At 40.8% G+C, this 17446-nt stretch overlaps 1 protein-coding gene across 1 annotated transcript; it reads right to left on the bottom strand.

Moving 5' to 3' along the window:
• Positions 1-5120: 5120 nt before the first annotated feature.
• Positions 5121-12793, bottom strand: LOC146632617 (uncharacterized). Its single transcript, XM_085354532.1, has 6 exons — positions 12752-12793; positions 10571-10794; positions 8835-8937; positions 8230-8325; positions 6956-7470; positions 5121-6576 (listed from the first exon to the last, which is right to left on the bottom strand). The coding sequence occupies exons 1-6, from the start codon at positions 12791-12793 to the stop codon at positions 5121-5123; spliced, it is 2436 nt and encodes an 811-aa protein (XP_085210658.1).
• Positions 12794-17446: the final 4653 nt, after the last annotated feature.

The following is a 17446-nucleotide window of genomic DNA, read 5'->3' as shown; positions in this document are numbered from 1 at the left end:
TCACCTGTTCAAAACAGCTGTGTACAGACAGAAGTTTATTGCTTGTGTCTGACTGGCAACAAAAGTTAAGTCTTGAATAAAAGCACAAAACAACAATTTCATAGCTAATTAAAATCTCTTTATTACAATCACATGTACATCATTATATTCCAAAAAGCTTGCCGTAGTGAAAAGTACCCTTGCACAGACAGATGGATGCGGTGTTGCAAGCTGGATGGAAGTATTGTCAGATGGAGTAAAACAAGTATTGAGATCCCCCAGCAGCAAGTATCTCCGCTCCAGTGTGCTTTTAATTTCACATCACATGAGGACAGCAGCGCTATTTTCAGCCCTCTGTGTCCTTGTGTAACGTAAGCAAAGAGAATGAGGGGGGTGGGTGAGAAGGAAAATTTCTCTCTTCGTCATCCATTATTCAGAGTGTTTGAGTCACAGCTGAAAGAGGTAAAACGGGGAAATAAACAGGGTGCAAGGTTGATTTCATGTCTTTCCTCACTGAATGCTTAACAGGTTTCAAACTGTTTGAATTTTCTTTAAAAAAAAAAAAAAAAAGATTTTGTCTGTCTTCTTCCGAGTGAGATTAATTAATTAGAAAGCAGCAATTTCTGTGAAGTGCAGGATCCTCTTAGTTTAGCACAAAAACTGGAACCTTCAGCTGACATCTTTTAATACAACTTATGGCTATTAGTGTCTTAGCATAAGGTTGAATACTATTTTTAATATTTTAAACGCCAAAAAAATCATTTAATTTTAAAATTCTTTTTTTTACAGCACTTTGATAATGAATTAAGATAATCCTGTTGTGGGTGTTCTTTGTGTTAGTTTCTGGAAATGTGAAAATAATAATAATAATAATGTAATGAAGCAGATTTTACAGCAAAAGAAACAAAGTACAATGATTTAAACCTATACACTGAAACTCTGATTTAGCAGAAGTTTACACTGTACTCACAATCTGCAGATTTTGATTTAATTTGAGATAAATGAAATGAAGCAGACCCAAATAATACAGAGTAAACCTGGTTGTTGTGGACCCTGGCTGTCTGAATTCCCTGGGCATTTGCTAAACTTGCCCAATTGCTAATCCAGCCATGACTGAACTGTGTGCAAATGCAGCACAGTACATCGCATCACGAAACAGGAGAAGCTTGTTTCAAAATTCACAAGATAGAGGATATTAATCAGCTGTTATGTCTCCATTTTACTTTTTCACAGGGCTATTTTTTCCGTGTTACCGTCTATCTAGTTTTGCTTCATGAGGAATTTAATAACAAGTTCTAAAATAAGTAGTCTATGAGTTTCCTGCCTTTAAGTCTTTCGCTTTTAAAACACAGCAAAACTGTAATTTCTCCTTTTTTCATTTCATATTCACAGATTGATAACATTGAGATTTAAGTCATACAACCTTTGTTTCAAGCTTCATGTAGCTTCACAGTAAAAGGGTCTGGAACTGACTATCAGATAAAACTGATATATATCTGAAACATCTCACTCTGAAGAAGACAGAAAACATTTGTCTGTATTGTCTGTGTCACTTTTAAGCATTACAGTGTTTGTTATCTTACTCATAATTCATGGAAGTCACATTTAACATTCAGACCAAAATGAGCCACTATCCATGAATGCTGATAATGTGGATGTGAGTTTTAAGCATACTAATACTACAGTGTTCATCTCTGTGCTGTATATACAGCCTCCGTAACACAGCTATAAACCTACAGAATCACATCATAAACCACTGGAGGCGTCTGATGGCATTTTCATGTCCTGTTACCGACTCAGTCCTCAAACGCACCATCTGACAAAATCAATATCTACATGTCTTAATGACACAAAACAACAGTAAAATTCAATTGATCCATTTAAAGAGACAATAATATTCACATTTTGTGTTCACTTCTTGAAAACAGTAAATCAAGGTTTAACCAGCTTTTTAACTAAAGTAGCTCGGAAAGATTTTAAAGATCATAAAAACGGTTCACATTGGTTTTGAAACCATCACAAGAAAATATTGAAATATGTCCAACACAATCACAATAAACGATTTTTTCCTCCATAAATCACTATGTTAGTTTATAAAGAAAACATTAACACACACTGTCATTCTATCTACAGTCGTTCCACTGGCCTCGGTCCCTGGTACAGAAAAGTAGGGAAAACTTTTTGTATAAAAACGATGTGCAAAAAGTTGTTTTCTTAGGTCCCTCTCATGGAAAACTATGTAAAGAAATAACGTAAATATATACATAACCTTTGCTGTTGCTGTTGTAAATTCTACGACTGCTGTACACTTGTGGTGACTTGTCACTTTGTGCATCTGTTGAATCGAAAACAAGTTACTGCATTCGATGGAACCCTGACAGGTAGCGTACACAACACCGTCATTGTCATATTAAAACTAGCTTGAGGTATTATTGCACATTTTCCTGAACCGCGGACCTGGAATCAGTAAGTTTTCAGATTTACTCACGCTTCATACCAGCTTTTAGTGGAATGTCGACGCTGACTTTAGCTCTGTCTGTTCTGGGCAGACATACAGTTGTGTTCACAAATTTACATACAGTCATCATTGGCCTTAATGTCATGGTAATTCTGGGGATTGCAATGGTTTCTGTGAACTGTACTTCTTCCAGAGGGAAAGATTGTACAGTATAGGTCATTAAAAAGCAAGAATTGGGTGCACAAGTTTAAATTAAACTTCTGACCTTTAAATTCGTTGGCCTCGATCTAAACGCTAATTAAGATCTGTGAACTATGCTTAAAAGCAGGGTCCGTGCCAGGACACCAACCAATTTTAATGAACTCTACCAATTCTTTCAAGGAGAGTGGTTAAATAATCAGCCAGAATTTTGCCTGAAGCTTGTTGATGGCTACCAAAAGGGTCTGGTGGAGATGTAACCAAACATTAGTGTGGGAGCATGTGCGCTTCTGACTAAGTATGTTTATTTTTGATCCTGTGTGGATTTGAGAAATCCTAAATAAATTCAAACTTGTGCACCTAGTTCTTGTTTCTAGAGGTCAATAAAGATATATGCTTTACAATCATGTCAGTCTGGAAAAAAATAGCAGTTCAAGGCAATCATTACAAGCCCAAAACTGCTATAACATTTATGATGAGTGTAAGCAACCTTCTGACTGTAACCATATGCAGCAGCAGTCTGCAAACTTAATCTAAAGCTGTCTTGAGGTGTAACTTTTTTCTTGAAAATTCTCTCACCAAAGTCAACGCATGTAGATTTCAGTAAACATGCATAAACATTTAGTGCACAGATAGATTTGTAAACATCCAGCCAACAGTAAAGACACCAAGAACAGAGACCCATGAGCCAGGAAGGGCCAGAAATCTGATGCTGCATTCTCATCACGTCAGTAAGAAAGGAATGAAATGTTGTCATAACATCTTTGCAATATGAATGTGCCACTCAGCAGTAATGGTGTATTTTAGCTAAACACTAGCTACAACTAGTAATGTCCATTGCCATCATTTGGTCTCATCATAGAAGTGACCTATAGTTAAACGATCAAAAATAAAATACAAGGTTTGGCTTACCAGAAGGTAACAAATATGTGCAGCTCCTTCTGGCTCCTTTTTAATTATCTGAATCAATTGTATCCATCTTATTAAATTACATTAAGATGTAACTGCCAGTGGCAATGGCTTTTATTTTTATTTTATGGCTTCCCATTAGTTTTATTGTTTTTTTTATACTGGCACTTTCTTGGTTCTCTTTTCACCAAGTGGGACAAATATTCCAATCAGCTGCATGTAATTCATGGCATTAAAAATGTGACGTGAATGTAGCATAAAACTGACTCCCAAAGACTATTACAACTGATTTCACAGACTAAAGCTGTGGTCACCTGTGAAAAACCTCCATGGCAAACTCTTTACCCCCTTGATCAGCATGTTTTTACTCATGTTGCCCAAGCCAGTCAATCAGGTCACACTATTTAGCATTTCAGTTAGAAAAGCTCCCACTGACCTTTGAATTGTAAACAGTTTCTGTTAAAAAACAAAAAAGAAACCTTTAGGATTTGGCATTAAATCTCAGTTGTCATTGTCTGAATTGCTACAGTTGATGGTTTCTGTAGTGCTGATAAAAAAGCATGTAATTCATCATTAGTGCGCAGCCAGGTGCATCACGTAGAACAGTATTGCTCCCCGAACGTCTTAGATTGAGGATCTAAGTGAAAACCTAAATCTCTGTAAATCTATCAGAGCTTCGGTGAAATAAATGGGGCATAAGATGGAGCATGAAAGAAATGATGCAAACAAACACACTCATCTGACCTTGTTCGTTTGTGTGTTATAACAAGCGCCATGCACTGACACAGACGTTTTGTCCAGAGTGCTATACAGTGGTCAAACACCCACACATAAAGCTATCAGTTGAGGTGATGTACAGCAATGACAGTGAGGTTCCCTCCCATTCACACATTCATTAAAGGAACAATTCAACTTTCTGTCAGTCTTCTTGTTCTCTGTCTTCCCCAGAGACTTGAGAAAATGAGTATTAGGTTCATCATTATGCTTCAAATACAGAGATGGTGAGGACCTTGTTCATCCAAAGTCACTACACATTACTGCTGCAACAAAGGTATGAACAGCAGAGTGTGGTAAACATTGCACGCTCCATTGTATGTGCACCGGGGACAAATGCCAGTCATATGGACCCATATGTTACTATGAAAATTCACAGCTCATAATTTGGGTTTGGTTTGACATGAAATTTATGGCCAGCTGTTTATCAACCATAAATTAACTCAAATCTGAAAATCCTGGACTGACCAAAAACCAGCTGAACTGGGTGAGACATAAAAGGATTATTTAGCTGTAAATACCTCATGTTGCCCTGGATCATTTTTAAAAAATACATGAATGGCTTTGCAGTGTTTAACCTGGCTTAACAAGGACTGGAAGCAAGCTGCAGCTAGACTGTGCTTAGCAAGGCTAAATATGTCCTGGACCTCTCTGTAAGTGACACATGTAGTTAAAACTAATATCATCGTCTCATCTGGCCTCGGAGAGACAGCACAAGAACAATTGCTAAAATGTTGTATTGTTAGCTTAATGTCACACACATTCACACGCAGAGTTGCAGTTAGACACTGTGTCCATGCAGTTAGACAGTGGTGACTGTCAGCAGGGAGCTGGGACACAGCATGTCATCCTGGTTGTCCAGCCTGGTCCCATGAGTCAGGAGCTCCTCTACTGTCGTCCAGTCATCCAACAGCTTTCTGTTCCTCATACGACTCAGCTTCCTCTGACTCAGCTCCAGGACCGTGTTGCACCTGCCTTCTGCAAAACCTCTGACTCCATTGCTGTCCAGAAGACCTCCATCATCAGCGGAGGCTCCTCCTCCTCCTCCTACCACGGGTCCTCCCCTGCTAACGACATCTCGTACAGTCCCTCTACTGGCCTGCAGCTGTTGTAGCTGCTGTTGCTGCCTCTGCTCACGGGCCAAAAGAAATTGTTCCCTCCTCTCCGTTCGACTCCAGTATCGACCCATCAGCATGTCAGTGCTGGTCTCCTCGTCGGTGCTCATCCCGCTGCGCTCATCCGCTAGCTGAGAGGCTCGATCTCTAAGCAACTGGCTCCTAGAGACTCGTGTGGTTGTGTTGGGTTTACAGTTTGGATTAAATTTTGACTGCAGACCAGAACTGTGGTTTAAACTTGAACCTGCATTAATTGGTCCTTTGTTTACATCCTGTCCAGCTGTAGCACAAGCTCCTGTGTGACCTTCCAGAGTGCTGTAGAGGCCTCTGCCACCTCCACTTCCATGAGACTGACGGCTGGCGGGTTTTGGCCATGTGTCATTGACGTCACCGGCCTGAGGAGGCAAGACAAGACTCTGGAGGTGCTGCTGCTCTCCGACTCGGCTCCTCTCAATCTCCTTCTGCCTTTCCCTTTCCATCTCCTCCTGAATCTGTGTCTCCCTCTCCCTTTCAAGCTCTTTCTCTTTTTGAATTTGCCTTTTTTGCTCCAGTTCCCTCTCTATCTCTCTGTTCCTTTCTACCAACATTGGCTCAGGCATCAAGCTTCTTTCTTGTGAGTGCCACCAGTCATGGTGCGCGAGCTGGCTGTTGGAGTTGTTGTCATAGCAACGCTCATGGTTGTTGGCACCTCTGATGTGCCCCAGAGTGGTGGCATGTTGTTGGGGTGAGAGGGCCATGCCTCCAGGGTGGGAAGCCATCACACCTGTCACTAGCTCGGCTTCCTCTGGCAAGCCTGGTGGCAAGACGTTACATGGTGCGACGCCTCCACAGTGGTGCAGGGTTGCAGCGCAGTAGGATGGGGAAGCTGGGTGGCTGGCTCGTCGACGGTACTCTTGTGGAGGTGGCCGATGGTGCAATGTTCTGCTTCTCCTCAGCATCCCAACTGAGCTTGACCCCTGGTGGTGCTGCACTGGCACTAGTGGTCTCCGGTGGCTAGAGGGAGTGCTGCAGGTTGAGAGGACTGGGCCTGTCATTCGTGACACTGCAGTGTGTGTATGGGAGGGATTGAAGAGGGCGCCACTGCTGGAGCTGTGACGGTTCAGACAGGGCCGATCAGCTTTGTGGAACTGGACTGATGAAACCCTGGAAATACAAAGAGTTTAATGAAAAAAAGGCACCAAAGAAAAGGTTTTAGGTCATGTGTAGTCCCTGTAATCCATGGGTTGTATTTTACAAAGATATGTTTTTTTGGTAAATTAACACAAATGTTTGAGTTCCAAGCAGCATACCTCTTTTTTATTCTGAAAAAAAAAAGTGTTTTAAAAATTTTTTTTAACAAGTTTTAAATCACATTGCAATCAATGGTTGTTTTGTGTGTTGGCTTTCGTTTAGATTGGTATCATTTGTAACTGGTATTATATAAGTGAGTAATATTAAAAACAAGACTGGTTTAACTATGTACACCTATCTGACAGACCTTAGAGAAACCAGCACCACGATAAAAATTTGATATTCTAATTACCTGACTAGGCCACGTGATGGCAGGTCCATGACAGGCCCAGCACCATCCTCCATCCCAATCTGCAGATGCTGACATTGAGGCTGCATTGTCAGCGCCTCAGGGATGGCCTCCAGCAGCTCACGGTGGCTCTTGGGGCAGCTGTCACGCCGTTCCTGCCTTTCGCATGGTTCACCCTGATGTTGCAGCCTGGCATTGTAGAGACGCATTCGCTTCTCCAGCAGCCTCTGGAAGTGCCTGAACTCCCCGGTGCTTACACTATAGAAGCCTGAGTCGCTGAGCTCTGAGGAAATGAAGGACTCTGAGGAAGGAGAGCCACCACCTCCAAAACCCCCACACCCTCCTGGGGCGAGGGCCCCATGTGAATGACAGTCCTCCAGACCTCCCTCCTCGGTCTCCAGACCTGAGAGGTCACCCTGGTGAAGGGAGCCATCTGTCCAGCCCAGACCACTGTCCAACTCATGGTGCAGGGGCAGGAAACCCATTGGCTTCTCTAGCATAAAATCCTCATCATCTGTCTATAAAAACAGGCAGGGTCAGTCCAGTGCATCATGACACCAAACACTAAAAATGACAACATGTTTTATGTTTTAAATGTGTGAAGAATCTCAGTAAAAAGTGAAACCTGGCTGATTGTGTCTGTAGAGTGAAAAACTGTTAAATACTAAAGGTAAGCATTGAGATCTGCTCTAATTCTCAGTTTATTCACTTGCCTTTTGTTCAGTTGTTTCCTGCTTTTAAACGTTCCTGAGTGACGGTTAAATCAACATCAATGGCCAAAGAGGAAGGGTGCCAGTATTCTTTTTTGATTTTAACAAATCTAAACAAATTTAATCGTGTATGCCTGTAAATAGTGTTGCCAGTCTGTCTAGCATTGAACCACAAGCTCATATCGCCTAATATGAAAGAGGTGGATCTTTTATGTTTCATTAAAAAATAAAAATAGAAAAAAACCCTTAATGACTATTAAAAAACTAGCTAGTCACTGAAAATAAACACTACTAAAACAGAAAATATTTCCAGATAGTATAAGTTGAACTGAGAATAAATAATAGTGGGTGCATTTATGTTAATGAAGGAACGTGTCAGCCGGTGCAGCTGTGAGGCTCAATGACTCCATGACTGAAATGAGTAAGCTTTATTACTACTTGCACAGAGAGTACTAGCAAGTATAAGCAATTCATAATTGATTTAACAAACAGGGTTTGCATACTCGCCAGATATATGTTTAAAACAACAACGTTAACAATTTTATGGAAAAGCAGATTTTTACATACCTGACTGTGGCAGGCGTTTTGCTCTTCTAAGTTAGTACTGCAGCATCCCATCAGGCAGTTCTGTCCCTTTGATCGACGGCCAGCTAGTTCTAGATCCTGAGTAATGTAGGAAGTGACAGAAGAACATGAGAATGTGTAATACAATTTGTTATTGATTAAACTCATTCTTGGTCAAATCAGAAACTACAGTGTGAAGGTACCCATATATTGCAAATGAACTTTTACAAATTCATCCGCAGTGCAACTCTAGAATCACAGATGAGTGTGCATGAGGGTTGTTTTTTTGTTGTTGGTTGTTTTGGAAATCAAACTGTGATTAGAAATTAGAGGTGTAATTGGTAGACCATTTAATATTCCTTTCATGAGCTTTTTCAGCCATGTCAGCCAGAACAAAACAAAAAAACACGTGAGAGAAGCTTCTGAGCTGTGTTTTATGAAAATACGAAAATAGTAATAAGCTGTGCTATATGGCCTCATCGACAATCTGGATGCAAGTGTTCTGATGCACTTCTGTGTGTGTGTGTGTGTGTGTGTGTGTGTGTGTGTGTGTGTGTGTCTGTCTGTCTGTCTGTCTGTCTGTCTGTCTGTCTGTCTCTTAATATCACCTGGCGACCAATGTCCACAGTGTCCCGTGGGGAGCTAGACAGGTAGCTATACCGTCCGCCATCACAGTGATCTTGAGGCAGAGACAGGTGGTTGTAATAATGTCTGAAAGAGATGACAAGGACACAGAATTCAGACATTTTAAAGCAAAAATCCTGGAATTATACAGGTCCGAAGACACTAACGTTCTTCAAAACAAACATGGATAACGTTTCATTGGACAAGTGGGTATCCCCCTTGGAAGACGTAAGTAACGTTCCTTAACTTTCAGGCTGCATAACATGGTTATACATTTGTGTCTGTTTCACTGTATAGTCTGTTAAGTTGAACTTTGTCCCAGTTACTTAAATTTTTATTTTATTTATTTTTATTTCACACATTTAAAAAAATAACAACTGACTCTTACAATCAACAGTTCACAGACAAACTAAAGATGAGACTGCCGACAGTATGAGAGACGGGTGTAGTCACCATGACGGGATCAACTGGTCATGAAGTCTATTGTGACACCTCATCCTGAGTGTGTTTACATCACCATCTTGGTGTTTTGGAACCACATGTGACGGCATCTCAGGAACACCGCAATATATGATAGCGGCTTTGAAAATCCTTTGACTGTACTGTTGTCGATTAACAGCCAAAGACACAACGGCTAAGTAGTCATTCATGTAATCCTTGATTCTGACAGGCTTCTAGTTGAAGCCTGCCACCTGGGGCGCATGCATAATCATTGTAATCATTACATTGTACTCAACATGTGATAATGAAATTTATGTCACTCAGACACATGCACAAACACACAAACACACACACGTATATGTATACATTACAATGTAATCCCATTACATTTTTCAGTAATGCAGTAATTTAACTGTGTTATTTGCATGCTAGCACAAAGCTAGCCAAGAATCTAGAGTAATAAACCTATAGAGCTGAGTGTATGCTGACCCCAACCCAGCAGCCAGAGCCTGAACTTCAACAGGTAAATGATGGGCAGTCATGTTTACAGCCTCAGTTTCTACCTGTTCATGTTTTTACAAGAGAATCACTGTGACGATCGCTTTTAAGTCTCTTTGGGCTGGTTTTAAACTTTGCATTGTGTTGTCAGCTTTGTGTTTATGTTTAAATACTAAAGAAAGATCCCATGTGTATCCTCTTTAGGATAGGAGTTTGTGTTGGTATGTGAAGCTGTAGCCTCAGGTTTATATTGTTGATGGATAATTATGAGACAGCGTATTTTAGATCATTTTACAGAGTAATGAGAAAGTAATGAAATGAGTAGTGAAACAAATTACTTTCTCTAGCATAATTAAGTAATGTACTGCATTACTTTTAAGAAAAGTCATTTTCTGTGGTCTTTAAAAGTGGAATGATTGAATATTTACTGCTTTTGCTTTAAAAAAAAAACCCCAAGAAGCATCCTCTTACTAAAAAAGTTTTTACATTTTTACAAATATCAGTAAAGCATTTAGTTTTCTTGTTCAATTAAACAGTTTCCAATCATCACTGCACAGGGATGCAGCAAACACTATAATTTATTTATGATACTGGCTCCTTTTAACTTTTCAGGGCATACAAGGATGTTTGCACAGTATAATGACATTGTTATTTAGTTGTTTAGTACAGTGTGGTCATAAGAAATCCGATGTAACTGCATACCGGCATTTCTTAAAATCACTGTGAGACAAAGTGGTTTTACAGCTCTTAACATTACATAACAAATCATATGTTTTATTACCTGTGTTGGTAAGAGGGACTAGAAGTGTTAAGGCCCGCCCCCATCAGAGGGAGGGGCAGATTGAGGTGCTTCAGGTCAAGGGGAAGGGGCTCCCAGGATCCCCTATCTGCCTCTGTGCCACGCCTCCTCTGGCCCTTGATCTGCATGGTGATTGGACGCTGATTGGCTGCCAGGATTCGCAGAGCATCCCTTTGGCTCAGGTGTGCTAGACTCCGCCCATTCATCTGAGGCAAACAGACAGAAGGGTTGTGATGTTAGCAAAGTTGCCTGCTGCTGAATTCATGTGACACAAAGCTCATTGAAGGACACATCAATCGCCACCAATGGACACATTAACATTAGCTCGATACTCTAATAATCCTGCCTTCATTAACTAATATAACCTTTGTATATGCTTAAGACTTAACAGAGTAAGTGTCTCATTTTTAACACGTCAAACTGTCTGATTGTAAATGTGAAATCTTCTGATAACAAAGGGTTTCCATCTCAATTATATATTTTCTAAACTTTAGAGCTCACAGGTGGGCTTGAGCCTATTTCAGGTGACACTTTGAGAGTGCAGGAATACACCCTGGGTCATCAGAGGGCTGACTCAGGAAAAGAAAAACAACTATTTCCACTCACATTCACAGGGACAACATGCAAACTGCATAGTGAAGTCCTGCCACCAATGGGTTAGAACAAAGCGCTCCAAAAGAACTATACTCAGCTACAGGTAAAAAATAATAACCAGAGTAGTGGTTGGTTTTGATTATAAATACCAGCCTCGAGGGGAAAAAAGTGCCTACAGCTTGAAGGATAACTAGCATTACTCTTAGCTAGGGGTTGGTCAAAATAAAATATTTGTGTAATTCGTGCGTCATCTTTTTGGATTGGTTCTGACTCCTAGATTTTCTCCAGCAACAGAATTTTTTTAGTCCCTATGGTAGTGAGGTAGAACAAAACAGAACTCCACACTGCAGACAGTTGGTACTGTTAGTACGTGTCTTATTGTGGATTTATTTTTTCCTGATTAAATATAATACATGTAACAGCTGCTACATAGAACAGTAGCTATGGTTAATCCTTCACAGCCTGTGAAAACGGCAGGCCTTATGTGGCTCTGGAAGAACTTTGTCAAGTCTGAAAAATAAACCCTTGTGATTTTATTGCAGATACATGGCCTTAAGCTTAGAAACCACTAATGTGTAAATTGGACACCTGAGTTACAAACTGAGTGGGTGGTGTGGACTAAAGATGTGGCTTCTTGCCCTAATGACATGATAGAATTAATTGAATGATGAGGTTCTACAAACAAACATAATCTGGTAATGTGCTGTGGGAAAACTGCATTCATCAACATCACAATCAAATTTATGCTTGCCCGCTGCCATTTTAAATGCACTTCATGTAGGGTTTTTTTTTTGTTTGTTTGTTTGTTTTGCAGTGTGAACACACTACAGACCACAAACGGACTCAATTTTTCAATATTACGCAACTAGGTCAGAAGACCCTCCGCCTGCAGAAAGATGGTAGTTTTTTTCCGGTATGCAACACCCAAACAGCTGAATTATGGCAGTTTAAAGGAAATATGAAAAATAGTGACATGGTATCCACGGCTGCTTTAAAGGGTTAATACCTTCAAGCAGCATCCTGCTTCATGCACACACACAAACACACACATACACTGTCACACACATGCAGCTCAGTGGCTATCGAATTAGACGCATGGACAGTATTGTTAACTCCAGCACATCACAACCATGAGTCACCCTCCTCTACATTCAACTGCACACTCACACACACACTAGCAAACAGGCACACGCGCACACACCATGAGCTGAGAAGCACAAAATGGCACCTGTGTGTAGCCAGAGGACGGCAGTAGTCTTCAGGAGATGATGAAGATGTTATACACACAACATTAAAAATTTGACACGCGTACAAAAAGTATTTAGATTTAATGCTGAAGAATTGGGTTTATCATCCATTTATAAACATGCGCACTCACACAAAAATGTAGTCTTGCAGAAATGATGATGCCTTTTTGCATCTGCACATACAGACACACAGACATGCACACGTACGCACGCACTCAAACCTGGATGTGAATGAAGCTTAATTCCATCTACTTTAATGAGACATCATAAAACACTGTTACAGCATTATCTGTAACAGTGAGGCAGGTATTTGGCGGCTCACCGTTTGGTCGCCCATCCACGGTCCAGAAAGCCAGCAGCCCATCGTCACGGTGACAGAGGACAGCTGCCTTGACTCCTATGAAAATCAACGACACTGCTGCTTCCTTCAGCAGATCGTCTCCTCCTCCTCCTCCTCCTCCTCACGCTTTCTGTCTCTCCTCAGTGTGCCTTTCACTCTTGGTCTCTCGGCATCTGTCCCCTCTCCACTGTCCTCTTTTCTCTTCTGTGTATCCCTCTATCTATTTCTTCAGCGTTTCTATCCTTGCCCCTCCCCTTCCTTTACGGCTTCTGATTTTGGCATCCTGCACACACACAGACACGCTTGCATGCAACGCTGCAAACATAAAAATATGCGCAGGCTGACACAGTACATTTAGAGATGGAGAGGGAAACACGCAGTCACACTATGAGGATGGTGTCTGATTGGTAGTCTTTAAAGGATCATCAGCCAATCGGAGGCAGCATTTTCCCTGTGGATGTCTTCCTCTGTGACTGAAACTCCTCAGCAAAGCCTCATGCATAAGGCAGCCTCTACTGCAGCAATATACCCACAGTGGCAGAGGAGACACACCATCCAGACATCCATCTTCTTGCTGTTCATCCAGGATCCCCCAGTTGATGCATGCTGGGAGGTGTAGTGAATACAAAGTATACCGAGGTGGTATATGCTGTACAAGAGAGTATACTTGATTGCTTATAACAAGGGAGCATAGTTTACAGTATCCTGCGGTACTATAAATCGCATCCTACTCTATAGGATACATTCGCTTTATGAGTTTATACATCTTACAATTAAAAAAGCACACCAGAGTCATAGATGGCAAAAAAGTCGTAGTAGTGGTAGTTTGTAAATATATCAGCTAAAAAGAAATGGGTGAAGCTGAAATTAAATGTAAACTGTTAAAAAATAATAGCAGTTCATAGTATCAATATAAATGGCTAGATTTATTAGAATTATAACATTAAAAAGAACCAGCTTTAATAGCAGCGGGTGACAAATTTGAAAGGAAGGCAGAAAAAAAATGTTGAATAATAGAATAGAATAGAATAGAATTCAACTTTATTGTCATTGCACATGCACAGGTACAGGGCAACGAAATGCAGTTTGCATCCATCCAGAAGTGCTTTAGTGATATAGATATATTACAATATATATTAGCAATAATATAGATATGTGAGTATATTACAGAAATGGGTATATTATGGTATGTTATAATGTACACGGTATGAAGTATGTTGTGAATATTCTATAACTATAAGTATGTACAGGCTGTAGTGAGTACAAGCTATGTACAGGATATGAACAGGATATAAATATGAAAAACTATACAGAATATGAAATAAATAACTTTACAGAATCTGGGATATACAGCTATACAGAAATGGGAACTATGCAAGTTGTAAACAGTTGTAGGATTAAAGATTATCGAATGTACAGAATGATTATTTACACAGAGCTATACAGTAGTGCAGTTAAGATAAGTGAGGGTGTAGATAGTTTCTACAGAGGCTATATAAAGTGCTAGTGGTTGTGAGTGGTGGTTCAGTCCATGTTATTATTGTGTTTGAGGGTACAGTTGTCCATTGTGGGTGTGTGTATGTTCAGTCCATGAGTTTAACGTGGGTCAGATGTCAGGAGGCAGAGTTCAGGAGTCTGACAGCTGTGGGGAAGAAGCTGTTCCGGTACCTGGTGGTCTTAGTCCGGAGGCTCCTGTGGCGCCTCCCAGAGGGCAGGAGGGTGAAGAGTCCATGTGATGGGTGACTGGGGTCTTTGATGATTTTCCCAGCCCTTTTCAGACACCGCTTCCTGTAGATGTCTTTTATGGCAGGAAGTGGTGCTCCGGCGATGCGCTGGGCAGTTTTCACGACCCTCTGCAACGCCTTCCGGTCCGAGGCAGAGCAGTTCCCGTACCAGACTGTTATACAGTTGGTCAGGATGCTCTCGATGGTGCAGCGATAGAAGTTCACCAGGATGTCTGAGGACAGGTGGTTCTTCCTCAGAGTCCTCAAGAAGAAGAGGCGCTGGTGAGCCTTCTTGACCAGCTTGGAGCAGTTGGTCGTCCAGGTGAGATCCTCGGAGATGTGGACTCCCAGGAACTTGAAGCTGCTCACACGCTCCACAGCCGTCCCCTTAATGTGGATGGGTGGATGTGGGTCAGCATTCCTCCTGTAGTCCACGATGAGCTCCTTGGTCTTCTCGGTGTTAAGCAGCAGGTTGTTTCTGTCGCACCACTCAGCCAGACGATCCACCTCCTCCCTGTAGGCGGCCTCATCGTTGTCACTGATGAGGCCAATCACCGTGGTGTCATCTGCAAACTTAATGATGGTGTTGGAACCATCAGCAGGTCTGCAGTCGTGGGTGAAGAGGGAGTAGAGGAAAGTTATCGAATAAATGAAAAATGGTTAAATATTGAGGCTGAAATATAGCTGAAACGTATAGATTCTGCATTTAATGGGAATAAATAAAAAAGTTTGCCAAATAGCTCTATTGATTGATTTCATTGTGAAATGAATTGGAAAATGATTCAAAGCAATAAAAAAATAGTATCAAATTAATACATTTGGAATAGGACAGCAGGTGTGATGAAGCGGCGCTGGAGCTCATTTGCAGATTTTCATTTTAAAATGAATAAATAATTTATTTTTAATAATTATTTTTAAAAGAGAGGGACCTGAGCATAATCAGAACCAGTCTGTGAGGCCTGGCATCTATCCTGTACCAAATGTCTGCAGTTTTAAGTTATTGTGTAAGTGCAGCTAATAATACAGTGCCTTTTCTCTGATTAAAAACACCTATAGTGCTACACTCAGTTGTACTCACGAAAAGCACGACAAGTTGTTGCGTAACGAATTGAAAAAAATAGTGAGAGATTCACACCCAGCGTACAGTCACCACCTTCACACAATAGCCAATCATGTCGTGAAGTGGGTGTGAGTGTTAATTGTAATTTTTAGGAAGTTACAGAAATGGTCAGACAGAGTGTTGGAAGTGTCTCGAACAGATCCTGATCCAAGTGTATTCTAACAGAGGAAGATATTTTCTAAAACAAAACTGACAAAAAGTTCTAGCCCTTTTTTGTTAAGTCCTTTGCCTCAGCCTTCTTGTTTTGCATTGCCCTGCTATTATTTGCTACAATTTATCTGTTCAATCCAAGCATATTTCTACAAGCGAAAATCAGTGTGTAGGCAGCACATTGGTGTGGTGGTTAGCTTAACACCGTTGCCTCACCACTCCTGGGGTCTAATCTACTCAAGGCCAGTCTGTGTGGAGTTTGCATGTTCTCCCTGCGTCTTTTTGGGTTTTCTGCAGGTACTCAGGCTTCCTTCCACACCTAAAAGATATCTAGTCAGTGTGGTTAAATTCGTTGGTGAGTGTGAATGGTCTCTGTGTGTTAGCCCTGCAACAGGCTGGCGATCCGTCCGGGGTGTATCTTGGCTTTTGCCCTATGGTGGTTTTTCAAATCTTAGTTGATATTTAATGGTTAGTCCAACAAAATTCCATTGCGGATACAAATTGTGGTAACTGTTAAATTACGAGCAATGTACGTTGAATGTGACACATGAAACAAACTTTATTCATTCAATTTAATCAATTTTATTTATAAAACACCAAATGATGACAACAGTTGCCTCAAGGCGCTCCATTTTTTAAGGTGCCCTATGATAATACAAAGAAAACAGAGAAACAACAGCAATGATATGACCTCATATGAGCAACCACTTTGGTGACAGTGGGAAGGAAAAACTCCCTTTTAACAGGAAGACACCTCCAGCAGAACCAGACTCAGGGAGGGGCGGCCATCTGCCATGACCAGTTCGTGCATCATTGGAATACCCTAGTAGCATAAACCTATTGCAGTGTAACTAACTATAGGCTTTATGCTTTATCTGGAAAAACGAAAGTTTTAAGCCTAATCTTAAAAAAAAGCGAGGGTGTCTGTCTCCTGAATCCAAACTGGAAGCTGGTTCCACAGAAGAGGGGCCTAAAAGCTGAAGGCTCTGCCTCCCATTCTACTTTTAAATACTCTGGGAACCATAAGTAAGCCTGAAATCTGAGAGCGAAGTGCTCTGATGCGGTACCATAAGGTCATTAAGATAAGATGGGGCCTGATTATTCAAGACCTTATACGTGAGGAGCAGGATTTTGAATTTGATCCTGGATTTCACAGGGAGCCATTGAAGAGAAGTCAATATAGGAGAAATATGCTCTTTATTTCTAGTCCCTGTCAGTACTCTTGCTGCAATGTTTTGGATTCTGAAGGTTGAAGGCCTGTGGTACATGGCCAATTATTATATGTAGGTTGATCATAATTAACATTGAAGCAATAATTAGTGGCAGGACTTCTTTGTTTGTGTACTTCTGTTTCTTGTAAAGATCAATGAACAAAATATTCAACAGATCTATAACCATCTGAATTTACAGACCACAGAAAGAATTTACATTCACAAATTGAATATATCTGAAAACGCTCTTTATAAAAAAATGTGGTGAGTTGACTTTAAAAGATATAAAACAAGAGTACAGTGCACTGTTGCTTTGCTTTTAGGCATGCATCTTTGCTTAAACATGAACTGTAAATATTAGTATGCCATCCAAAATATTGAGAAATTAATTTATTATGGTGCCATTACTGTATGATCATACTGGAACAAGCTATCTCTGCATTGCAGCACGGAAACAGTCCGGTGCTTTTTT

The sequence above is a fragment of the Diplotaxodon limnothrissa genome, linkage group LG5 (genome assembly GCF_057381915.1).
Source record: "Diplotaxodon limnothrissa isolate DT_005_m linkage group LG5, D_limnothrissa_male_GT1.1, whole genome shotgun sequence".
Lineage (NCBI taxonomy): Eukaryota > Metazoa > Chordata > Actinopteri > Cichliformes > Cichlidae > Diplotaxodon > Diplotaxodon limnothrissa.
Note: the sequence above shows the minus strand (reverse complement) of the source record. Positions and strands in the feature narration are given on the sequence as shown.